Source organism: Equus quagga, chromosome 3 (assembly GCF_021613505.1).
Source record: "Equus quagga isolate Etosha38 chromosome 3, UCLA_HA_Equagga_1.0, whole genome shotgun sequence".
Taxonomy (NCBI): Eukaryota; Metazoa; Chordata; class Mammalia; order Perissodactyla; family Equidae; genus Equus; species Equus quagga.
Window position 1 is genome coordinate 135,944,707 of NC_060269.1, and position 25,897 is coordinate 135,970,603.

The following is a 25,897-nucleotide window of genomic DNA, read 5'->3' on the forward strand; positions in this document are numbered from 1 at the left end:
ATCATGCCTGGTACGAATGGGGGACAGCAAGGATGTGAGCTTGGCAGAAGCTGAATGGGGTGCAGGATACCTCGAGGGTAGAGACAACTGATATCCCCATGGATGGGATATGGGAGATGAGATAAAGTGAGGAGTCAAGGATGAACCAAGGTTTAATCTTTCCGTTCTTTCACCTTTATTCCCTCTTTCGTACCTAACATAATTGAGTATTCCCAAAAGTATTAGGTTGAAGTCTTTGGAGATTTAGCCACTACAGTTAACTCTAGTCTCCTAATGTCACTGGATTTGGGTTTCTTCAGCTATGCCATGAAGGTAATCTACAAGATAATCTTTAAAATCCCTTGTATGATTATTTCTTAATGATTCCTTCCCAGGAGTCATATTCCGATTGCTTGCTTGCTTGCTTCCCTCCTTCCTTCATCCATTTATTCATCATGAGTCTTTAAAACATTTGCTGGAACACAAGCACTTCCTGGAGCAATATATGTGGATGCTGAGGAAGTAGGAAAGAGACCCCTGCCTTTCGATAGCTCACAGTCTTTGTGCTAAGGTTAGGTAAGAGTACAATACTTAAGGGGAGAATTAGAGCAAGTTACAGCCAGCAAAATACAAATCGTACTGTAGAACACGAAACCACGTGAGGCAAGGTGGCATGGTGAGTTAAAGGCTTCGGTGGATGAAAGCATGTACGTAGTCAGGGAGGGTTAGCACTTGCAGTTTAGGGAATTTGTGAAAGGGCAGCGCGTGGTTAAAAGGTGCTCCACAGGTGCCCTGGGGAAAGGGGCACTGATGGTGTGAGATGAAGCTGGACTGAGAGGGGGAGGCTGGCTAGTGGAGAACCACCCACGTGGGCCAGAGGGATCTGGGTCTGAGCAGGAGGCAAATCGTAAGGAAGGGATGACATTATGAAGATGCGACTGGAAAGTGATCATCCTGGCTCTTTGGTACCGTGAGAACTAGAAGAGAGGAAAAAGAGGTGAGAAAAGCAGCCCAGGAGACTGTTGAGTTACCCCTGGATCCTGACTTCTGAAATTGTCGCACGTCACTTGTCTCTTCTCTGGCTGCCTCGTTGTATGATCGAAATTCTGGGCATTGAGGTAGCAAAGAAAAGTTTGTTAAACAAGACCTACTCGAAGGAGAAAACTATATAAACAAGGAAATGAAACGTTTCCTATGTTGTTGGCTGAAATTTTAGAATGGAACTCTATGTCCATTTTCAAGATTTTTAGTGAGGAGCTCTTAAAAATTTGTTTTTTAAAGCCAAGTCTGACTTGCTCCTCCATCACTTGTCTGTGAGCCATTCTGGAAACAAAGAACATCCCCAAATTGAGGTTCAAGGCCAACTTCATTTCCCTCCGTGCAGTTGCAGTGGCGTGATTTGCACACTCGCTGGCTGCATTCATCTATGTGTCTACTCTAATGGGCTTTGTGTGGTTCAGCTGGGCTTGGATGCCAGCCTCAAAAAGCCTAATAAAGCCCCACATTTATCCACTCCTCCGTTTCTGATTGTATTTCATAATGTGTTGATATTTCCAGGCTAATCTTGCACAACTATTGAGAGATTGTCAGGACCGAAATAAACATCTGGGAGAAGAAATTAAAGAACTTCAGCAAAGGCTCGGAGAAGTCCAGGGCGACAATAAGGTACCATGAATATTTAAAGGGAAAAACTGTGCTGCGTAATTGTGCGCTAGAGGTTTATGTATAGCACATCAGAAAAATGTAATGCAGCATTTGCTGAAAAATTTGTTATAGATTTTTACATTTGCAATGAAAATTCACAGTTTAGCATTTCTTATCTTTATTACATTCCCTTTGTGGATGCACGCGCACGCGTATGTGTGTGTTTCTAGTTGCTCTAAAATATTGTCACAATCCATTGTCAAAGTCTCATTATGTTCAGCTTGGTGGTGAATAGCATTGTGGTTGAGGGCAAAATAAAACCCAAATGCTATACTTCCCCCCTTCTATACAAATAATGGATTTGTGGCTCAGATGATTTGGAATTATTCACATTCGGTTTTGAATTTTAAGTAGTCATCTTACTAATTATGTTCACATAACCAATTTATTTTATTGCTAAATTTGGCAATTTGTATGGAACATTGCTCAAAATCCACTGCTTGGTATTAATCAAAGTCCCCTGTTGGCAACGTTAATTATAAAATATGAACTCATAAACTCCAAACTAAGTGTGTGCACGCTGTCCCCCAGCTGAAGCTGTGGACAAAAGTACAATCGAGAAAAAGAAGAAAAACTACTGAAGTTTAATTCTATCCCCCAAATGATTTCCTGTTTTGCCAAGACAGATTCATTTTCAACTCTCTGCCTTTGCGACAGAGATGGTGGTTGGAGTTTAACTCAAGAAAACTCCATGACAGGGAAGGTGCCATCTTGGGAAATGTCTTTCAAACGTTACCAAATTCCTTGGCAAATGGTGTTGACGTTCATTGTTTTGGGGAGTTGTTGGTTATTGGAAGGCGCCATTTTGAAAGATGCTGACTCTTAAAAGACTGCACAGAAATATTTGGGTTGTCCAGAGAACTCTTCCGTAACGAGAGATCAGAGAGGATTTGTGTGTACTGCTGGCTTGATCCAAGGGCATACTCGGAAGTCTTCTTTATGTAGCCTCGTCTCCACTTAATCTGCCTTAAAAAATTTTTTTTTAACCTCTTGGATTTAATATATATTTGAAAAATTAGGCTGTACTATTCTGGGTTCTGAAATAGGGGCTGGGAGAGTATTTCTAAGAAAGGTTCTAATTAACACTGGACAAGCTAATCAGGCCCCTGATGTGGTTTTATGCATCACTAAAAGGATTTAAGCTCTGTAACCTGTGTGTTTGGTCAATAATTAAAGGCCAGACCTTCTTAGTCACTTCCTCAAATGATAACAGCGGGGTTTTCTAGAGAACAAAAGGAAGTGTGTGCAGTAGTTTCCTTTAAACCCGTAAAAATACTACAGGAATTTTGGAGACGTTATAAACCCACAAAATACTGAAACGTTTTCAACTGCGACTTTTGGATTCATGGTTCTTCTTGTCTGACTGATTTCTTCTTTTCCTCTTTTCTTTTTTCTTCCTGAGCTACCCCCCACCTCCACCCTTCCTAAATAGAGCTCTACCCCATCTTTGGTCACTTTTAATTGTGTCACCTTTTAGGTATGAGGTATTTTAGGAATTGACATTGGCAACTGATATTTCAAAGAAAGAAAGGGAGGGCGTGTGTGTGTGTGTGTATGAATGTGAGAGTGTGTGTGTGTGAATGTATGTATGTATGCCGTGTGTGTATTTGGATGTGATTGTGAGTATGTGTGTATGCCCGATTGTGCGTGCGCGCATGTGCGTGTGGATAACACTCAGCACAAGTCTGGGGCTTCTTTGGAATTGGCACAGTCTGAGCTTCCTGATTCGCTTGTGCTCTGGGTCTTTATTCCAGTAGCTGGAAACACTTATCACACTGTTTCTTATCCAAGGTTTAGAATTTAGTGACTCATATTCACGGCCTGGGAAGTATTCATCTGCCAAAAGGTGCAGGGAAGATGTTATAATGTTCAGCAGACCCCGCGTCTCGGTATCCAGCCTCTCCCCCTCAGAAAGACCAACTGCCGCGAGCCCCAGAGATTCCATTTACTCGCATTTTCGTCTAAAGTTATAGGGCTGGTTTATTTCCAGCCCCCTGTGAGTCACGGTCATCCTCCCCCTACCCCCACCCCCAGTCATCAACATTAAGGCCAGATTACTCATTCGATAATGGCACCAGCATTCTGAAAAACTCGGAGGCCTCTGTTCAAGGGTGGCTGTGACTGTGAAGGAGAATGAGTTAACCCTTTGTTTTTTTATTCATCGTGTCACTTCCTACTCTAACCTTTCCATCGCTGTCTGACCTCCTTGCCATGGTACTCCAGGCCCCCCATTATCTGGCCCTTGTTGATTTCTCCAGCCGCATCTCTTGCCACTAGTTACCTCACACTTCAGCCCTGCAGCGCTAAGTTCAGCCTCTTTGTGGAGCTAAATTGCCCTGTCCCTCAGGGCCTTTGCACCTGCTGTTTGCTCTTATCTGGAACACTCTTCCCCTTTGCTTCTCCTGTAAACTCCTGCTCATCTTTCAGGTCATAGGTCAAATGTAATCTTCTCTAACTCTTAGGGGCAGGTCCTGTGCGTGCCCACAGTGCCCCGCTCTTTCCCCTGTGCTGGCACAGTGGCACCCCTACTCCCAAGGGTAAACTCTTTGCAGGCCAAACTCCTGACTGGTATACTACTGTATCCCTAGGAGTTAGCATTCTCAGTTCCTGATCCGTAGACATTATTTAGTAAATCTTTATGGAAGGAGTGGAATGGAATAAATGAATGAGCAGATGAATAAAGGGAATGAGACGAAGAGCAAAGTGTTCAAGAAAGAGGAAGAGAAAAAGAAAAGAGAAAAAGAAAAAAGAAAAAGAATATAAGAAAATAAGCAGACTGACAGCAATTCTGGTTGTTATCAGTAACCTTCTTCATGCTGGAAGCAGTAGTTTAGAAATTTGAGGAAAGAAGCTAGAAAAGCAAACCATTCCAGCCAAGAAGAAACCAAACCAAACCCATGGTGGGAGACCTTGGGGAACCCCTGTGGAGAGAGCAGGGGGTCTGATGCTGAGCCTCATGGACACGGGTGGGGTCCTGCTCATAGGCTGTTCCAGCCTGTTAAGTTCAAGAACACTTAGTGATTGTTCTTGTCGGACTCCATCTCCCCCATTGCAGACAGAAGGGCTGACGACATCATTTTATGAGCGACTGTTCAAGGGGAGGATTTTTGTCTCCGAGTTGCCATTTTAACTCATGACCCTTATCCATAATTTGGGAAGCCCAGATTCTAGATATTAAGCACATTTAAGAAACAAGGTGATAGGAAATTACTTGCCTTGGGTATTTTAAGGTAGACTAATTTTTCCATTTGTTCAGCTAGAGCCTTGTCACCCTATTTGCCATAAAGCATTTTCAAACAGCCTCTTGAAAGATTTGTTGCCCCCTGGCTTACACGCAGCTTAGCACCCACGTGGGGTTGGGGGGTTCCTGTGACGAGGAGTGGTCCCCTGATCAGACACCACCTGCTGTCTCTCTGAACAGCGCCTAAGAATTTCTCAGGGCTCCCAGATGGACACAAAGCCCCAATCCAAACCAGAGGAGGCGTTTGAAAGGGAGACCTGCTCGCCCCTCCCTTTCCTTGATAATTATAGTTCTGAAAGGTTAACGAGGGAAGAGGAGGCCTGTGGAAAGGGACAACTAACACGTCCACAAATCACCCTGGGAGAAGCTTGTTGTGCACGGTGGGTTGCCGGGGGCTCTCAGTGTGTCAGTCTGAGAGGAATAAGGACCAGTTATGTGGAAAGACCCAGACAGTGCCGGGGCTGCAAGTCTGAAGTGCCGCCCACTGGGAGAACTGCAGCTTGCCTTGCAGCCCCAGAGGTGTGCCTGCCTTCTCTTCTGGGCGTTAAGAAAAGAGGGCGGGGGGCCGGCCCGGTGGAGCAGTGGTTAAGTGCGCACGTTCTGCTTTGGCAGCCTGGGGTTTGCCGGTTCGGATCCCAGATGTGGACATCACACCACTTGGCAAAAGCCATGCTGTGGTAGGCGTCCCACGTATAAAATAGAGGGAGATGGGCACGGATGTCAGCTCAGGGCCAGGCTTCCTCAGCATAAAGAGGAGGATTGGCAGCAGTTAGCTCAGGGCTAATCTTCCTCAAAAAAGAAAGGAAGAAGAGGGGATGGGGCTGGACGAAAACTGGACTGATGCTGGTGAACATGATGCAGTCTATACAGAAACTGAAATATAATGATCTACACCTGAAACTTACACAATGTTATAAGCCAGTATGACCCCAGTAAAATAATTTTTTAAAGAAAAGAGTGAATTCAGGGAAAGGGGACTAGGAAGAAGAGGGAGATCTTGGAGAATTTAAGGGTTAGTAAGAGTCAATCAACAAATCTAGCAGAGTGCATTGGAATCACAAATATCGAGAGGTGAGCTGGTGAACCAGCTCTCTGGAAGAGGAAGCCTGGTTGGTAGCATTTTGCCGATCTCCATGGTGTGAATACTGATACCATGACACGTGCCAGGCTACCAAAGTGAAGTCACTGAACTTGGGGTTGGAGAGACTGGCACTCCAGAAAGGGCCAGCCTGCAGCTCCAGCCTGCCGCTGCCAAGAGGGGCAGTGTAGTATAGTCTGTCTTTGGAAATGGCTAGGCCCAGGTTTATATTCTAGCCCTGCTAGTTACTGTCTGCGTGGCCTTGGGCAAGTCAATTTTCTCTTCAGGCTTGTTTCCTCATCTGTAAAATGGGGATAATAATACCTCATGTAGAATTATTGTCAGATTTCATCATTTTTTCATCAACACATAATTGGGGACTTACCCTGGGCTGGTCAGTGTTCTAAGAGCTGAGGATACATCCAGGAATATGAAAGACAAGGTACTCACTTTCACAGGGCTCATATTCTAGTTAGGGAGACAGAGAGGAAGAAAATAAAATGCATGAGTAAGATGATCAGACAGTGGTTGGTTCTGGGAAGAACGCAACACAATGAGATTTAATGATGGTGGTGTGTGTGCAGGCAGTGTTAAGTGTTTGTAAAGGATGTAGCATCTGACCTGGCACCCAGTATCTGCTCCATAAACGGTAAGCATTGCTGTATCTTTAGCACACCCTGGTCCCAGATTGGCTTAGAATCCTCTTGTACAAGAATTCCATCTGGAATCTCAAGTTGTTCCTTTCTGTTGGTTGACTGTTTCCACTGAACTGGATATGTGCCTCCCGATAGAGACAAAGATTGGGGTGAGAAGCCTGGCATCTGGCATATGGATCCCCAAAACTCAGCCCTCCTTATCGTCACCCCAGACTTTGGCAGCACCGAGCATTATTGCTTTGGTGCAGAGCTCCCAGAAGCTTCCTTGCATCTCGTGTGCCCCTTGTGGAATAGCACCTAATCGGATGTGCCAGGGAGAAGCAGCTCCTGTTCCCGGTGAGACAGCCAGCTGTTGGTTTTCTTGTCCATTTGCTTTTATTTTTCTTCATTATGCACATTATGGAACTTTAGTGCAGAAGAACAGTAATACAATGTGAGGTATTCAAAAGCAGGGAAGTTCAGGTGGACAGCTGCTCCTGCCAGCGTCATGCATCCGCATTTCCTGGGCCCCACTGGCTAATTTAAATGTAGCTGTTTGTGATATTGCATAAACACAGGGTTTGGGCCTTAATAATGAGCTTTATGTTACACCAGCTGACGGTCTTAAGTACCTCTGTTTTATCTGGTGTTGGCGCCATAAAACGATAGAGCCCTTCTGTGAACATACCTCTATTGACATGGGACTTCTGGATGGATTCGGCAAGCAAGCCAATTAAATCAAAGCCACGAGCCAATAAAGACAGACCACTGAGCATGCAGGTGACTAATTACAGTATACTTTGTTTACAAAAAAGAATGCTCAGCTGTGGGTGTTTGTAATGGTCCAGGATGAGGGATCAGAGAAGTCTCTGTGAACATTCCTCTTCATGCTTCAAAGAACCACAGAGATGTAGGAATGTAGAGACATAGGAATCCCAGATGAAGAGAGCACTCTGAAGAAAAGCTCTCACCTTGCGGCATTATAAGAATTAATTACTAAGAACTGAGATGAGTGATAAGGCCCCTCACCCGCTCCAGCCCTGTCATATCTTATTCTAACTGGGCTCTTGGTTGTGAACTGTAGGTAGCACTCAGCTAGTTCAGCAAGCAGCCAGACTAGTTCTGCATTCTTTAATGTTTTATTGGCAAATGCATCAGACTCATTTGGTCTCAGAGCCCATGTTTGTGCCTGTCCTGGCTTGTATGAGCTCATGGCGCCTGGGTGGCCCACACGACCAGAACAGCATGGTATTGGACATTCATCTCGCAGACCATGTGTTATAATTACACTTCTTCACTGGTTCTGAAAGATCTACCTGCCCAAGGCTTACTGTATGGCACGCCATATCCAAATTACACTAAACTGCCTGGTGGGGCACCATAAAGACTGTGGCTCTGGGAGTGATGTGTACTGAACTGTGTGAAGGTGATTCAGGGGCTTCTTAGCTGTGTGATCTTGGGCCCATTGCTTGACTTCTCTGTGTCTCAGCTGTTCTCTTCTGTACCATGGTGATAACAGTGGTACTTGCCTCATGGAGGGTAGTTCAGTTCAGTTCATTTCAACACATCTTTATCGAGGACCTGACCCTCTGGTCGGGGGATAGGGCAGTAAACAAAACCAATGAGTCTTGCTTTCATGGCCCTTCAATTCTAGTGGGACAGATGGATAATAGGCAAATAGACAAATATATTTCACAGATTCTGAGATGCACAGTTCTTCACATTTGAACATCTTTGATATAGTCAATGGTATCATGTAGTTATGATTGATTCTTTTTAGAGGTGCATATGGTGGGTCTTAAAGTTGATGAAGTCTTGTATTTAATGGGATATGGTATAATATGTCAGAGGGTGCTAAGTGCTGAGTAAAAAAATTGAAGCAGGCCAGGGGGCTGTAGATGCAGCCTGGGCAGAGTGGAGGATGCTGTTTACATTGGGTGGGCTGCGAAGGCAGATCTGTTCACACGCCCTTTGCTCGGAGACCGGAAGGAAGTGTGGTGGGAGGGGGTCAGGTAACCAAGGGAAGAGGTGCAGAGCCCCTGAGGCTGAGCGAGTTTGGGGCGACAGAGGCATGGAAGGGGTCCACTGCACTTTGGGAAAATTAAATACAAAAAGTTATATGAGGCACTTAACACAGAACACGCCCCATGGGGGCAGGGCTGTTCAGTGAGTGCTGTAGTTGTAGAGAGAGGCGAGGGCATAAACTCCAGAACCCTCGATTGCCAGGGGTCAACCCCCAGCCCTGCGGTTTGTAATGTTTGTGACGTGGGCGAGTTACTTCACCTCTCCGTGTGTCGATTTCTCATCTGAAAATGGGGCTAGTGACAGTACCTTGGAGGTGCTTTTGGACTTGATGGGGTTGGTACATGTAAGCACCTGGGCAGGGCTTGGCCTAGAGAAGGGCCGCACGCATGTTGGCTCTGCGTGTCAGGAGACTGAGACCTCCGGTGAGGGACACTGTGGCCTGCTGAGTGAGCCTGGCCCCAGGCAAGGAGACCTGGCTTCAGAGCTTGTGTCAGCCTCCCCGGGGTTCTCACCTGGAAAGAGGACAGGGCGGTGTCGGCCTCCTGGAGTTGTGGGAAGCATCAGATGAGAGGCTGCCTATATTTAAGACACATCTGAGGACTTCCTACGGTTAGCCAGACACTGCTCTGGGTGCGGGGTATTTCAGTGCATCTGATGAGCTGAGTTCCTGTCATGGTGGAGCTGACAAGGGGGATGACGATGATGAGCAGAAGAACGAGACAAAAGAAGCAGGTTCGGGACAGACCTGTGGGCAGCGATTCGAAGGGCAGAGGAAGTGCGAAGGCCCGGTGGCAGGCAGGAGCATGGCATGTTTGAGGCACTGAAGGGAAGCCAATGTGGCTAGAGAACAGGGGAGATGATGGGAGATGGGGATGGGAGGCGGGCGGGAGCAGCTCCTCTTGTGCCTCATCATCGCTTATAAGGGCTTTGATGTTGATGCCAGTGCAGCGAAAAGCCAGTGGAGGTATCATGTGTAAGCAAAGCTTCTAGCATGTTGTTTGGCCCAAACTGGGTGCTCATTAACCCAGGAACATTAATACACACTAATGGGTGTTTGCATGACGATCTCCAGGGCTCTGGGAGGAAGAGAAGGAAAACTGCTGGTGTGTGTGTGTGTGTTTTCTTTTTTTTTTTTTTAGGAAGATCAGCCCTGAGCTAAAATCTGCTGCTAATCTTCCTCTTTTTGCTGAGGAAGATTGGCCCTGAGCTAACATCCATGCCCATCTTCCTCTATTTTATATGTGGGATGCCTGCCACAGCATGGCCTGATGAGCAGTGCACAGGTCTGTGCCCAGGAGCCAAACAGGGGAATCCCAGGCTACCGAAGCAGAGTGTGCGAACTTCATCGCTGTGCCACCGGACCGGCCCCTGTGTGTTTTTTTTAAAGTGACAAATTGTTTTGTTTAAAGCTAGAACTGGAGTATCATATAGGAATGTGGACTCTGCTATACACAATAGAGTTCCTGCTTGGAGCCTTTTTAAGCTCTCCCTTCCAATTTTATTGAGGCTATTTCAAAAGGTCAGGGGACAGTTGGAGAGGATGTGGAGAAAACCAACAGGAAAAGTAAAGAAAAGAGAGGCAGGACCTTGTTTATTAAGCTGCCCAGCATGACACTGTGCCAGATGAGTGTTTAATAAATGCCGTTTGGTGCTGGCCTCTCCCTGGGTGTGCTGTTTGCAGCAGTACACGAGGACTGGGGGTGAGGAAGGGCTAGCGTCCACTTCCTGTTAACAGGGCTTTGGTTGGAGCCTCCCAGTAACCCTGCAAATAGAGTTACTGTGTACGAATTGTAACCATACCAACTGTAGCTGGGGATCGCACTTTTAAAGCTCTGCAGAGAAATACCTCAACAGTGATCATTGCATTATATCTTCACATTGTGAGGATGGAGACCCCCAGAGTTGAAGTTGTGCAGTGTGCAGGCTGGGCAGCCGTACATAGCTGTCCTGTCTACAAGATAGCTTTTATCCTTACTATAGACTGAATGTGTCTCCCCAAAATTCATCTGTTGAGACCTAATGTGATGGTATTAGGAGGTGGGGACCTTGGGAGGTGATTAGATCCTCAAGGCAGAGCTCTCATGAATGGGATTAGTGCCTGCATAAAATAGACCCCAGTGAGCTCTTTTGCCCCCTCCAGCATGTGAGGACACAGCAAGAAGACGGCCGACCATGAATCAGGAAGTGGGCCCTCACCCAACAACGAATCTGCCAGTTCCTTGATCTCCGACTTCCCAGCCTCTAGAACTGTGGGAAATAGATGTTTCTTGTTGTGAGCTATTCAGTTTACAGTATTCTGTTACAGCAGCCCAGAGACTGAGACAGGAATTGGTACTGAGAAGTAGGGTGCTGTTCTATCAAATACCTAAAAATGTGGAAGTGGCTTTGGAACTGGGTAATGGTAGAGGCTGGAAGAGTTTTGAGGTGCATGCTAGAAAAAGCCCACATTGCTGGGAAGAGATCGCTAAGGTCAATTCTGGTGAGGGCTCAGCAGGAAAAGAGGAGAGCCGTAGAGACAGCTTTCATCTTCTTGGAGAATACTTAAGTAATCCTGAACAGAAGGATGGTAGAAATATGGACAGGAAAGCCCATTCTGATGAGGTCTCGGATGGAAGTGAGGAACATGGTATTGGACCCTGGAGAATAGGCGATCTTTGTAATGAAGTGGCAAAGAACTTGGCTGAATTGTGTTCGAGTTCTGTTGCTTTACGGAAGATGAAATTTGTGAGCAATGAAATTGGTTATTTAGCTGAAGAAATTTCTAGACAAAGTGTTGAAGGAGTGGCTTGGTTTCTCCTGAAAGCTTATAAAATGGGAGAAGAGAGAAATGATGTGAAGACAGAATTGTTAAGCAAAAAGGAACCAGAACTTCAAGATTTGGAAAATTCTCAGCCTATCCATATTGCAGAAAATGAGAACACGAAGGGTGTGGCCAAGCAACCATTTGATAAGATTAGTATGGACCAGCCGTCTCAGCAGAAGCCAGGCAGCTTCTTCAAGACAGTGGAAAGATGATGGGAAGGTGAGCCAGAGATCGTGGACACTGCCACTCCCGCCAAAGGCCAAGAGGGCGTGGGTCTGGGGGGCTGACCACCTCCACCCAGGTTACAAAGGAGGGGCATGCCCAGAGCTGCAGGGCTGAGACACCAGCCCAGCAGAGCTGCAGGGCCCTGGCAGAGAGCTGCTCCAGGGCTGTCCTGCCAAGCCGTGGGGGTGATGTCGCCATCCCAGTGGGCCTTGAAGGCAGAGCATCAAGCCAAAGAAAATTATTCTTGAGCCTTAAGACTTAATGTTGTTTGCTCTGTTAGATTTTGGATTCTCTTGAGACCTGTTACCCCTTTCTTCTTTCCTGTTTCTCCCTTTTGCAGTAGAAGTGTCTATCGTGTGCCTGTCCCACCATTGTATTTTGGAAGCACAGGTTTCGCAGGTTTGAGCTGGGGAAGAGTTTCCTCAGGGTGCATCACACCTCAAATCTCACCCGTACTTGATTTAGATGAGGCTTTGGACTGTAGACTTTAGAGCCGATGCTGGAATGAGTTAAGACTTTTGCAGTTGTTGGGATGGAATGACTGTATTTTGCATGTGAGAAGAGCAGGAATTTTGGGGGGGCCAGGGTGGAATACTATAGACTGAATGTGTCCACCCCAAATTTGTATGTTGAAACCTAATCCCCAATGTGATGGTTTTAGGATGTGGGGTCTGTGGGAGGTGATTAGGTCGTGAGGGTGGAGTCCTTGTGAATGGGATCAATGCCCTTAAAAAAAAACCTCAGAGAGCTCTCTCATCCCCATGTGAAGACACAGCAAAAAGACGGCGATCTATGAACCAGGAAGCAGGCTCTCACCAGTCACTGAATCTGCCAGCACCTTGATCTTGGACCTCCCAGCCTCTAGAACTGTGAGAAATAAATGTTGATTATAAACCACTCAGCCTGTGGTCGTCTGTTATAGTGGCCCGAATGGACTAAGACAATCTCCATTTTCAAAAAAACTGATGTCACCTGGGTCCCAGCAAGGTTAGATGACTTGTGAAGGACATGTGACTAGGATTAGCAGAAGCAGGATCTGAACACAGATAACGCCTGGAGAATAATAGCTGTTCCTGGCCTCTCACTGTCTGCTGGGGAAAATGGATCCAGGCCAATGACAGCAAGACGAGAGAGAGAACCTTGAGGGCTGTGAGGGATGAGAAGAGATGGAGGAAGGAGCACGTCGTTCTGACTGGAGGGCTCGGGGACCAGAGTCTGAGCAGGCCCTTGGCAGAGGAGTCGGACCCCATTGGTGGGATGGGGGAAGGGCATCCAAGAGCCATTTTGCCACGTCGTTTGCAGCCATGTCCCTCAGCCACATCCCAGCTGCAGCTGTGGCTCATCCATAAACTGACGACTCACACCCATAATTCATTCATAAACGTTTATTTCCATCTAAATCAGGAAATGAATGCATCTACTGGTGGCAGTACGTGTGCCTCTCAGGGCACTGATCCGCTTCGAGTGTTGGCACAAGGGAGGCTGGCTGTGGAGCTCTGACGGCCTCGTTTGAGGGAATTAAGAGTCCTGAGCAGTTGCTTCCTAACCGTTTCCAAGGTGGGAAGTCAACATCATCGCCTGCAGGCTACAGATAAGGTTGGGGGGCGGGGGGAGCTCTGCTTCCTCCCTCTTAGAAGAAAGATGGGACTTCCCCATTAGGCGTCTGTGTGGGGAGACTACTGTGGAGGGTGATGGTGGTGATCATCATAACAGTAGTCGTAGTAGCAGCTAACATTCATCAAGCGCTTTTTATGTCCAGGGGCTGTGCTAAGTCTCAGAGAAGTCCTGTCTTCTCTTACTTAGGAATAGGTTCTGAAGGCAGCATGTAAGAGGCAAAAGCTTGTGTCTGGCCAAAATTCCCCTGATGGCCCCTGAAATTGTCCGTGAAGTTCAGGGCACGTGGGCATGTATGCTCCTGAACAGGAACATTGTGTGTAAATATGAACTGTAGGATTGTGCCTAAATGTTGTCAGTCACTGTGCCACCTCACTCTCAGGCTGGGACTTTGAAAGCAGGGGTGAGTAGAGTCACTCAATTTCTAAAATTTTTGTTTCTCTCATCTGTTTTCTCCATCTCTCCCTTCCTCCTCTTTTTTCTCCCTCTCATCTTTTTGCCAAACACATATATTTGAATTCCCTCAAGTTAAATGCTCATTTAATGCAACTCCACTCTCTCTTGCTTCATGCTTACTTACAAACCCTTGACAGTAAAAAGTTATTCTATTACTGTCGTATTTTTACAGCAAAGGATACTAACACTCAGAGAAGTTCAGGCACGTGCCAAGGTTGCACAGCTCACAGACTGTGGAGCCAGGACATGAACCCATAGGCAAGCGGACTCTGGACCCTATGAGCTGTCAGCTGGGAAGGCCGGAGAACTCTGCTGGGTGCCACCTTCTTGGGCCCCTTCTACTAATTGCACTTTAGTGTCAGACCCAACCAATGATCCAGCGATTACTAACTTGGGCTCACTTTTCAAAATAAGTGTTTCAACCAGTCCAGCCCTGAGATTTAATAGCCAATATTGTATGCATGTTAAACACCAAATGATTGTTAGCATATTTATTGAAGCTTAACAGGCATCCAGTATATACAAGATGACTCTCTTTGATGGCTGTCAGACCTCAATAAACATGTTTAATAATTAATCGGCATTAAGCAAACATAATTTTGTGATTCTAAATTAAGTGTTCGGTGAAGCATATTGTGAATGGGAAACCACAGTGTTGTTTTATTACTTAAAGTTCGGGCTGTCAGTCTGGCTTTTCACATATCAAGGAAAGTATCACTGGCCTCCAGTTGCCTCATGCTGAAAAAGGCACATGCCTTCTTGTTCCCAGACACTTTGATCTGAGAAATGGTTCTTATCTGGTTAGCTGTTTGTCTTTCTGTATATCCACCTGTGGTTCTGAAGTCCTGAGCCAAGAAATTGTGTGACGTGAAAGATATTTTCACACGTCAGCTGTCGGTTGGATTAACCAGTTCTGCGAGAAGCGCCATTGCCCCTAGTACAGCTCATTCTCGTTATTTGCTGTTGTGATATTCTCCAAAGTCACTGTGAACACTGGGTTAGTGAAAACAGAACCACTGATCCTAGAGGAAATGCGGGATTGGGTTCCTATGAGCCTCCGGTCATGACATTTTCGTCATCTCAACAATACACAACCTTGTCCCATGTGTGTTTCTGTTTAAAGTCACCCCTTTAAATGTGTGTTGTTGATTCTCATGGCCAGTAGCACTGTAACTCATACCTGAATGAAGCTTAGCTAGCACAGATGTTTTCTCTGTAAGAGACATCACAGCCTTCCTGTGCATAGGAACACTAGACAGCGCTTCAGCCCTACGCATGGGGCCATTTTGAACAGCAAAACACCAGTCAAAAGCACAAAATGAGAAAAAAAAAAAGTGGCGCTAAATAGACCACAACAAAGGACACTTGTCCACAGTAGGTAGCTGAAACAAAAGCAGAGTGTTGTCCTGTTGAACCTCAGCTGGGAACCTGGCTTTCAGACAATTCACATTTTTCACAACTCTGTGCTTGTCCACCCATATCCACATGTGATTTGAAAGTGCCATGAATGTTGATTTTGAGGTTACAGATAAATTTATGAATAGGCAGATTCGTAAATACAGAATCTTTGAGTAATGCAGATTGACAGTAATTAGATTCCATTAAGCACAGCTGTCTGTATACATAAATATCATATGTGCTCTGCCAGGTCTTTACGAGCTGTTCCACTGCCTGGAGCATTGTCTGCCCAATCCCAGCGATACTTTAGCTTGTAGTAGGTGCACAGTAAATATTAGTCCAATCCAACTGAGTGGTTTTCAAATAAGGACCCAAAATAGATGTCATTTGAAAATGCTCTTTACTTTTCTTTAGTCGTCATTTCTTTCAAAGTTCATTGCTGGGGTCAGCCCGGTGGCACAGCAGTTAAGTTCACACGTTCTGCTTCTCGGCGGCCCGGAGTTCGCTGGTTCGGATCCTGGGTGCAGACATGGCACTGCTTGGCAAAAGCCATGCTGTGGTAGGCGTCACATGTATAAAATAGAGGAAGATGAGCATGGATGTTAGCTTAGCGCCAGTCTTCCTCAGCGAAAAGAGGAAGATTGGCAGTAGTTAGCTCAGGGCTAATCTTCCTCAAAAAAAAAAAGTTCATTGCTGTTATTTATTTTTTCAATCTAGTTAATACCTTGACTTTTACTTTTCTCTCACCTGCACCTAAATCCTTCAGAGACTTGAAAATAATGCCATTTTCTCTACTGACAACAAATCCCTCAAGATTCATGCAGGAACAAGGAAGAGCATGCCCCAAGCAGGCACTCCTGGCAAGGTTGGAACCATATGACAGCAAAAAACTGTCCCCAGGACTCATCCATATATGAAGCCCATCTACACACACCCTCCTGGGAGATGTGGGAATCAGGCTTACAACCTCTTTAGAAGAAGCGTCTGGAAGTAGTGCCATAATTTAAAAAGTCACTCTAATGGCAACCTGCCTTGCACTGATGAGCACATTGGGGATGCTCTGGGACCACTGGATCTTCCTGGGGACTCGCACATAGTTCCCATTGTGGCCCTACCTGGAAGGTTTGGAGCTGCACAGGGAGCTTGGCTCCCGGGTCTGGGGAAGCTATGGATTCTGGAGGGCTCCTTTGGAAAATTACATTTCTGAAGACTGAAAATTTATCCCTGGGGATTTTAAAACATAAATAGAAGTATGTTATGAAAATCATGCAGACTTATTTTAAAAGTTGGAAAACAAAGAACAGATAGCGTACACAGTCTCACCATCTCTAAACATACACATTTTAATATTTTGATGTATTCGGTAATTTTTTGTGTTTTGTGCATAAATTCTTAGTATAATTTTAATCATCCTGCATATTAAAGTTAGTATTCTGCTTTTTTCCCTTTTCCCATGGCATGTTAAACCTGTCTGCGGTATTACAGAGTTTGTATCACCCTCATTTCAGACAGCATAAAGTAGCCTGCTGATTGACTGCATTACAGTTTGCTAACCACTCCACTATTGTTAGACGTCATTTCCAATTTTTTTCACTCTTTTTATAAATAACAGTGCAATCTACTTTTTCTTTTTTCCTAAAGCTTGTCCATGTCTGGAATTATTCTTAGCCCAGATTGTCAAAAGTAGAGTTACTGGATCGTTGGGTAGGGATATTTTTAAGGCTCTTGGTAATCTAGCTTAATTGTTAAGAGGATGGAAGCATGCCCCTCTCAGCGTTGTGTTATCATCTTTTAATCTTTGCTGAGCTTAAGAGAACCCAAGAGTTTGTTTCCTCACTCTGGCTGTGCTGGAGAGGGCATCCACCTTCTAGTGCACAGGCCTGTGTCCCCATTAGCCCTGTATACTGTGTATGCGTGCACGTGTGTACATGTGCATGTGTGTACAGAATACTGTATATACTTTAATTCTCTTTTTTTAATTCATGATATTGGCAAGAAATGTCTTATGCTTTTTCGGTATTTCTTGAAAAATCTTCTGAAACTTTCTGCCTAGTGTGCTTGGGTTTTTGTTTGGATCTATTCCTTTTAATACACACTCTCTCTCTTTTTCTGCGAATGGAAAACACAGCTCTTGAGGATGACAATTGCCAAACAGAGGCTCGGAGACGAAGAAATCGGCGTGCGGCACTTTGCAGCCCATGAGCGTGAAGACTTGGTTCAGCAGCTGGAGAGAGCTAAGGAGCAGGTCATTGCTAACATCTGTTAAGAGCGGGAGATATGTTTGCACAGCTGGACACAGCACAGAGAAGAGTAGGCTGCGCCCCCTGTTTTTCAGAGAGTGTGGGGTCCTGGGGATGCGAGTCAGAGGAGGGAGGAGGATGCCAGTTGAGTGCTCTTAATTCCTCGGTACTCCGTCAGGTTCCCAAGCTGCCTCTTGTGTCTCTGGCTTCCAGCAGATCTCCTCTCTTACTCTGGGTACCGTTGTTCTGAACACGACAGGAAACCTCCCCGCTACCCAGGATAGACAGGGAGAGAACAAAACATGACAAACTGGCCCTAATTTGCAAGTTTCTACTGAAATGCTGAGCGATGCTTTTTAGGCAAAATCTCAACGGGTACAGAGCCCTAGTTAGGGTACAGCTAAGAGAGCCTAGACGTGCTTTTCTTTCTCTTACTAATTGGTTTTGAAGAGCAGAACAAGATTTCTGGGTCTAGAGAAGTCTGAACAGCATGCATTTGTAAGACACTGGCTGCTGTTCCTGATGTCTGGATTCACCCTGTCCAGCCTCTGGCTTTAGGGCATCCTGCAATAGGTAAGGGATCGCTTCTGTTTCCCATCTTAGATAGAGTGAGTTTCTGGAAGGAAGTCGTCCATCGCTTTTAGCTTTTATCATGTTGCAGTGTGGGCACTTACGGTTTTATAGCATGCGGTGGTATGAAGAAGCTCTCTAAGAGTCTACCATCCAAGCGGAAGTCTCCATCTCTGGTCCTAAAGCCACCATCTGAAGAACATCTTGCATAAGGACGCTTCCTTTGGTTTCAGATTGAGTCTCTAGAGCACGACCTGCAGGCCTCTGTGGATGAGCTTCAGGATGTCAAAGAAGAGCGGTCTTCCTACCAGGACAAGGTGGAGAGGCTCAACCAGGAGCTAAACCACATCCTGGGCGGGCATGAGAACCGCATCATTGACGTGGACGCCCTGTGTATGGAGAACAGGCAAGTGGCCAGACCCAGGTGGGGTGGAATGCTGGCTCTCCACAAGCGTGCAGGCTGGGAGTTCTTTGCAGCCCTATCTACATTTGAGAACGTTGGCATACAATAAAATAAAAGTCGCAACCCCCAGACGATGATATTAGCATCACATATTAGTTATAAGAGTCAGAAAAGAAGCACCGCATGCCTACACGCCTACATTCGTACCCCATTCTCTCTTTCTCCCTGCCCTCCCTAGTTGGGTGAGAAGGGTATGGAACCAACAAAAGCTGCTTGTTATTACTCTCAAGGAGAGGGAAAAGAATAAGAAAATAAATTGAGAAATTCCCTTGGCTGTTTCTTTTCCCTGAGGCAAATTTCAGTGCGTGTATGTGTCTAACTTAATGTTCTGTCTGGTGTCGCTTCTTCCTGCCTTCCTTCCCAGTGGAATCATCTTAATGAGAATTATGTGAAAACTGTGTTGATATCCCTGAGGGGATCTCTGCAGAGGGCTGTTCTAAAGTGGGGTTTCTGTGATTTGGGCATACTTGACCTTCATCGCGTTCATTTAAGAAGAGGTCACAGAGATGCACTTCTCTCCTCCTCCGCTTGGTGGTGAGAAGGCATTCTAGGCAAGAGACGGCTCTTCAGCGATGTGGTTTTGTTTCCTTTTCCTCTTCTACTGAAGTGTATGTTTTTTATTTTGCCCCCATGTGCTTTCTATTTGCATGTATTCTTTTGCAGGTATCTTCAAGAGAGATTAAAGCAACTTCACGAAGAGGTCAACCTCTTGAAATCTAATATTGCCAAATACAAGGTAGCAAATCGTGGGGACGATGGTGATGATTCGCTGCTGTGCATCTGAATGTCGTTCTATTTTAATTCTCCTCTGTGCCAAAGAGATCTTAGTGCTTGCCTGTCCTCCCAGATAGAGTCCAATAAGAGCTTTAACTGACGTAACCAGTAAGAATTCAACCCAAAACAACAAACAAAACTAAAACAGCTTTTGCAAGAGCTCCTGCTGTTGCTGGTATCTGGACAGGGCACACTGAGGCCACGAAAATCTGGATGTGGTCACTTTACAGCCTTGGTCCCTGTGAAATCAGGTTTCTTATCTGGCTTTTCTATGAAATGTTCTGCCATCCGATGCTATTTGACCCATAATCATCCATAAGAAAATGGTTTCCTAGCGGTGAACAAAGATTGGGAAATCACAATCTGAACGGGAATGTTCACGTCACACGGAAAGGACGGAATGTTTAAATTCTCCCCCGTTATTTAGTCTAATTCCAGCACCATTAGTTTGATAATATCTATTTCTGCAGATGTTAGTTGTAAGTGTTATAATTAGAAAAATCTCCTGGGTTTCTCTGCTTTGAAAATAGATTGATTTCTCTTCCTGGGGTGAACTTTTACAGTGGTCTAGATGCTTGGGGAGCCTGCTCATTCTCCTGGATTTTGACTGTTGGCTTTTTTTCTCGGAAGTCTCCATGCTGTTCTTCCCATTCTGTGGGGGCCACACATTAGTTTACACCAATCTATATATACACATGCAGCCAAAGAAGAATACAGCTTTTAAAGTTGTATAATTAATACGTAATTTTAAAAAATCTGTGTATGCATTCATTTAACAGCATTTATTCAGTTCTTGTATGTGCCAAGCACCGGCTATATAGTCATATCAATGTTAATATAAAGCTCGGTTCTAGGAATGATGCTTAGGTGGCACATTTGCACTTCCTTAAACTTGCATCCATGGCAGATATCACTAATGGATCATGGCTCTTTTTCCAGTTCAGCCATAGAATTCTTCCGAATACCACTAACCATCTTTGGCATTGGTACATGAGAGTAAACCTCTTCTCCATCTCATATCTATTCTGAAGAGGTTTCCATAACTAGTGACTTCACGCATTAGACTGGATTCTTGCTTCGGGTTTGATTTAATTTAACGAATATGGATTGAGTGCCTTTTATATATGGGAGACCGGGATTGCTGTCATTCTCCTGGGCACCAACTTTTTAAAAAACTCTTTACCAGGTCCACAAAAATCATAATTTTTGGCAGGGACTCGGAATTCTAAAAGTTGGGTCAGCATTTGGAAGTTGCCAGGGGTTCTTGTGTGCTGAATAGGAGGGTGCCTCTACTGTTAAATAGGTATTTTTCCATTATTGGCTTTTCTGACAGAGGTTTTTATTTTCTCCCAATGCTGCTTTAGAATGCTCTGGAGAGACGGAAAAACTCAAAAGGCCAGAGCAAATCCAGCAGCAGTGCTCTGACTGGAGTCTTGTCTGCAAAGCAAGGTAGGGTGGGTTCTCCAGGAAGGACCACTTATGAGCATAGCCTGTAGATTTGTGAGCCCACATCCATCCAACCTGCTCGTTTTGCGGATTGGGAACCAAGATGATCCTTTAGAACATGGTTCCCAGACTTCTGCCTGCATCTGAATTGCCTCGAGGGCTTGTTAAAATACAGATCTCTGGGCCCCACCCAAAGTTTCTGATTCAGTTTGTCTGGGGTGGGTGCAGAGAGCACACATTTCCTAAAAGGTCCCAGGTGATGCTGATGCTGGCTTGGTGACCCTCCTTTGAGAACTGCTGCATTCGAGATTTTTCTAATGACTGGACCGCATTTGTGTGTATTCCCCTACACCATGCACTCCGTTCAAGAATGTTTTCCCTTCTCTAATCCCCAGTTTGGCATCTCTGAGTATGTTTCAGTCTCGTCAAGTTTCTCCTTTTCCTGGCCTCTATGATCAGAGTAGAAAAGTCTCGTAGCTGCTGAAATCATTTTATCATGGAACATGTGCCTTTTTCAAAGAAGCTTTTATTGATTGCAATTTTGTTCCTCCTTCTTGTCGATTGCGATGAAAAATAATGATCTTCCAGGAACAGGCCAGGGGAATAAATAGCAGAGAGCTTTCTTCTGACACTTAATATTTGGGAATTCAGTTCCAAATGTAAGCCTCCAGTTGAACATGTTCGGCCGGCCCACTTTTGGGTTGTTGGCAGTGCAGACCAGTAACAATCAGGTGGCAGTCTTAATCAGAGCTAGAGTGGCTTAAAAAAAAAAGTGCTGAATCTCCAGCCTACCTAATAACCAAGGCACTTTTCCAAGCAATGTTTTTTTCCACTCAACTAGAAAAGGACACCCTAGAATTGTTTTTAAAAAGAAAGCTACAATACTCTATAAAAATGTGAAGTCGCCCATCTAAATTTAGCTCTGGATACCCTTGGTAGCCAAATATCTTTAAATGTTGAGACCCAGTGTTATCACTGATGTGGGGAGTGCCAGCCACACTCAACCACCACAGCAGAGCGGTAACCTGGCATAGCCTTTCTAGGTAACTGTTTGGCAACCTATTATGGAAAGTCTTAAACTGCTCCCCTTTGAACCAGCAAGAAATAATTACAGACTTTTGCAGATATTTTGCTTCAAGAAAGTTCTTCCTACATTAGTTATAATAACAAACATTGGAAACAACATAAACATCCAACAGTGATTAAATAATTTATCTATCTACACCTGGACTACGAAGCAACAATTACCTTGTATGTTTTAGGAGATATTCATCATGAGGCATAGGGTTAAGTGAAAAAAAGCATGGCTTTTTCCAAGTTTTGAAGAATAACATATGAATTTATATGTTTACGTATAGGCATGTAGGAAATGATGTTCAAAGATGTATAGTGAGAAATGTATACTGTTTCTTTTCTGTCTGGTAGGAGTACAGGTGGTTGTTGTCTTTCTATGTTACCTCTTAGTTTATGTACCCTTTCTAAAAATGTGCATATATAGATATATTTTGTAGTTTTTCTTGCCTCCCACCGAGGGTACCACACCGTGGGAATCTCTGCTATGAAGCAAGGAGCTCACGGCTAGAGTCGTTGTCATATGCGTGGCTGTGTGACCTGTAGCCAATATTTTTTTTTTTTTTTTTTTAAAGATTTTATTTTTTCCTTTTTCTCCCCACAGCCCCCCGGTACATAGTTGTGTATTCTTCGTTGTGGGTTCTTCTAGTTGTGGCATGTGGGACGCTGCCTCAGCGTGGTCTGATGAGCAGTGCCATGTCCGCACCCAGGATTCGAACTAACGAAACACTGGGCCGCCTGCAGCGGAGCGCGCGAACTTAACCACTCGGTCACGGGGCCAGCCCCTGTAGCCAATATTTTTAATGCATCTGCACCTTGCTTTCCTGCCCATGGAATGGGAATAAATAGTACTTCCCAGGTGGATTTTTTGTTTTTAAGTCTCAAATGAGTTAGTCAATATGAAAGTGTAAAATACTGGACAGATGCAAAAGATTATTATCCTTTTAAAAAATTGTTGATCAAAGTCCGTCAAGACTTCCTTCTTTGTTTAACCCTCACACTGAATTTTATTTTGTTATACTTTTGACACATGAAGTAGACTCTTCAACACAAAATAGTAGCATTTAGAAGCTGGGAACCTATCATAGTCCGGGAAGAACTGCCATTGGTTTGCATTCCAACATTCGGAAAAGATTTAAGACTGAGTTGTAAATTTTATATCCTACCTAGTTCAGGATCTGTTATCTGAGGATCACGGATGCAGTCTCCCAGCTACTCCACAGTCCATTTCTGATCTGAAATCTCTGGCGACAGCCCTGTTGGAGACGATCCATGAAAAAAACATGGTTATCCAGCACCAGAGGCAGACCAACAAGTAGGTAGCTGGACCCTTGGTGGGGAGGGAAGGGGCAGGAGAAAAGCGGGCTGAGGCTACTAGCAGTGGGTGGCAACCAGGTGGGACTAGAGGCCTTAAGGAAAGGAGGTAAGAGTCCTCACATTTGGAAGAAAACTTATTGAACCAGAACTCTGCATCTGCATTATGTCAGCATCTTGGCTATCAGCCGGAGCCAAGTGAGGACATAATACTGGTCATTGCTATTGAATGCTTATCTGAGCGGTTCACTGAGTAATGCATAGTGCCTGGGCGATTTTGATAGTGCGGTTGCCCGGGTAACTTAACCTCCCTCTCCACCCAGTCTCCTTTGGGGCAGCACTCCCTCAGTGCCATTTTAACCTGCACCGTGACTTCGAGAGGCTCTCTATGGCAGGAGTACCCAAGCGTCAACTTCCACAGGCAGCTGGGCCTGGGGGGAGTGTCATGTCACTCTTCTAGGTCAGCAAAAAAAGCTGGTAGAAAGGAACAACAATGAAAACAGAATTCTTATTTGATTTTCATAAACATGCTATGTTGTACAAAACTGAGCAAGTTAAAGTAGCAGAGACGACAGAAGCAAAATTGAAAGTGTTCAGAAAATGATGAATAAACCATAAATTAAAGCAACAAACAGTGCAATCAGGGCTGGCTTCCAGGAGAGCAACCCTTGCAGTCAAAGCGCCCAGTGCTCAGAAGAACCCTGCACTGAGTCTAAGGCTCCGTTGTCACCATCTTGAAATCCTCAATCATTTTTTAACAAGGTGGCCCCGCATTTTCATTTTGCACTGGGTCTTGCAAATTATGTTGCTGGTCTTGCTTATAAAACCTACACCCAAAACCAAAATGAAAGTATGGAAAAAGTGAGCAGGTGCCAAAATGCTGGGCTTCCAGTAAGAAGGGGAAGGATCCGGGGCACAGGGAGAGAGGTGACTGGAAAATGATTGAGAGTATTGTAAAAACAAAATAGAAAAAAGGGCAACCTGGAGTGAAGGGAAGATCGCGCAGGAGATTAAGATATATGTAAAAGAAAGCAGAGAGCAGTGGAGGGAGGCTGGGCAATCTCAGAGGGATGACAGGGGTAATTTATTGACAGAAGAAGTTCTAAACATTCTTTTAAAAGAAATCTTAACCAAGGAAACAGCCAGATGCTGGATGCAGATACTTCTCAGGGGAAGGAGAAGAAATGGGCTCTCCCCAGAATAGGTACCACGTCTTTGTGATTCAGGCAGAATCCCTGCAGCCAGCAGTGTTCCCCAGGAGCCTGCTTTGTCCTCACCGACTCGCTATAAAGCACTCATCAGGGCTGTTTCAAACCTTCTCAGGTCTTCTAAACCAGTCTGTTCTCAGCAGGTCACCTCAGCTCCTCCTTCACTGAGAAAACAGAGGCTCCTCATCATGAGCCCCAAGACTTGCTGCTCCCCTGAAACCAGTGTCTCTCCCTCTCTCCCTCCCACCTCCTGGAAACACACCCACCCAGCGTCCTGTTGGTCCACACCATCTTCCCTCTTCTGGGGCCTGGCTCCCCCATGACCTCCTCTTTCAACCTCTTCAGCCTCTTCCCTTTCTCTGGCCTCTGCCTCACCCCCCAGAAACCTCACAGATCTTCCTGAACCCCCAAGCCCTTCCTCGACTCTGCATGTTCCTGTGAATTCCACTCACCTCAGAGCTTTGTAGACAGGCGGCCACCTCTCTTCTTGAGCAGACTCCCTCTCAAAGTGTGTTCTGGGAGCATCGATATCAGAGTCATGTGGAGGGGGTGCTTGTTGAGAATACAGGTTTAGGAGTGTGGTTTGGGCCCACAGTGGACGCTCGTGATTATTTGATGAATGAGTGACTGAATCATCTTCTAACCCTTTGTTCCTGTTCCCTAATACTCACGTCCCAATGGTCATTAAGCCTTGTGGTTTTCATGCACTCATTTATTCAGTAGATGTTTCCTGAGCGCTTGCTGTGGGCCCTCAGTGTACGTCTCCTACCTGCCCTTTCTGCCTTCTTCCCACCAGACCATCACTTCTTCCATGGCAAGACCCTCCCATCAATCCTCCGTCCTCTGACCCCAGCCCCACCTTCTCCACCACCTACCCGGGCACTCTCACGCCCACCTGCCAGCTACAGTTCTGATCACGTCCCGGGCCTGCACCGAAAAGCCGGGCTGCGTCCCACTGCCTGCTGAACTCAGCATCCCCAAGCTGTTGGCCTGACGCTCGCACTGTGACAGAGAGATTTTCTAGTGCATTCCTACCTTACCCCCTGCATCCACACACATCCCAGGTTCCATGCGCTCTTACCCTCTGTTGAGAAAGACATTTTCATTTTGCCTGGTTTATTTTTGTTTTAATGCACCTTTTCATTTTTAACTATTATTTTGAACCATCTCATGGTTCAAATTTTAAAAGATTAAACAACAATATATCTCCAAACTACTACTATCTCCCAGCCACCCAGTTCCCCTTTGTAGAATAAACCACCATTCATTTCTTATGTGTCCTTCCCAAGGATGGATATGGAAGCAAATGCACAATGCATTTATGCAGACACATAAATACATATATTTATATAGATATAGATGTTGATACTCTTTTTTTCTCACAAATAGTAGCTAGTATTCACCAAAAACATAGATTTTTTAATTGTTCTACACCTTGTGTTCTTCCCCCGTAACAATAGATCTTGAAGACTGCTTCCTATCAGTGCATAAAGTACCTAATGTACCATTTTTAATACTTAGAAGGTCTTAAGTTTCATCCTTTCAATAAATGTTTTATTTAGTGGCATGTAAAGAAACTAACTGCACAACACGTGGAGTGGGGGCTAAGACTAGAATTTCACTTCGGTCTACTTGCTGTTATCCCCTGTAATT

The 25,897-nt window shown here is 45.1% G+C and overlaps 1 protein-coding gene and 1 long non-coding RNA gene across 4 annotated transcripts in view; one reads left to right on the forward strand and one right to left on the reverse strand.

Moving 5' to 3' along the window:
* On the reverse strand, window positions 1-25,811 carry LOC124237052 (uncharacterized). Of its 2 annotated transcripts, none has more exons than XR_006887922.1 (5): window positions 24,697-25,811; window positions 24,245-24,408; window positions 22,889-22,978; window positions 6,388-6,470; window positions 1-956 (listed from the first exon to the last, which is right to left on the reverse strand). It is a non-coding gene; the product is annotated as an uncharacterized LOC124237052 (long non-coding RNA). The 2 variants fall into 2 exon arrangements; XR_006887923.1 differs by lacking the exon at window positions 24,697-25,811 and adding an exon at window positions 23,398-23,492 and having other exon boundaries at window positions 24,245-24,329.
* The window catches only part of CCDC149 (coiled-coil domain containing 149), a 99,161-nt gene that overhangs the window by 47,318 nt on the left and 25,946 nt on the right, over window positions 1-25,897 (forward strand). For both annotated transcript variants that reach the window (XM_046656270.1, XM_046656271.1), the window contains exons 4-9: window positions 1,537-1,644; window positions 17,287-17,403; window positions 18,202-18,374; window positions 19,095-19,167; window positions 20,570-20,654; window positions 22,893-23,037. In XM_046656270.1, the coding sequence (XP_046512226.1) occupies window positions 1,537-1,644; window positions 17,287-17,403; window positions 18,202-18,374; window positions 19,095-19,167; window positions 20,570-20,654; window positions 22,893-23,037 (701 nt within the window). The remainder of the gene's footprint in view (window positions 1-1,536; window positions 1,645-17,286; window positions 17,404-18,201; window positions 18,375-19,094; window positions 19,168-20,569; window positions 20,655-22,892; window positions 23,038-25,897) is intronic.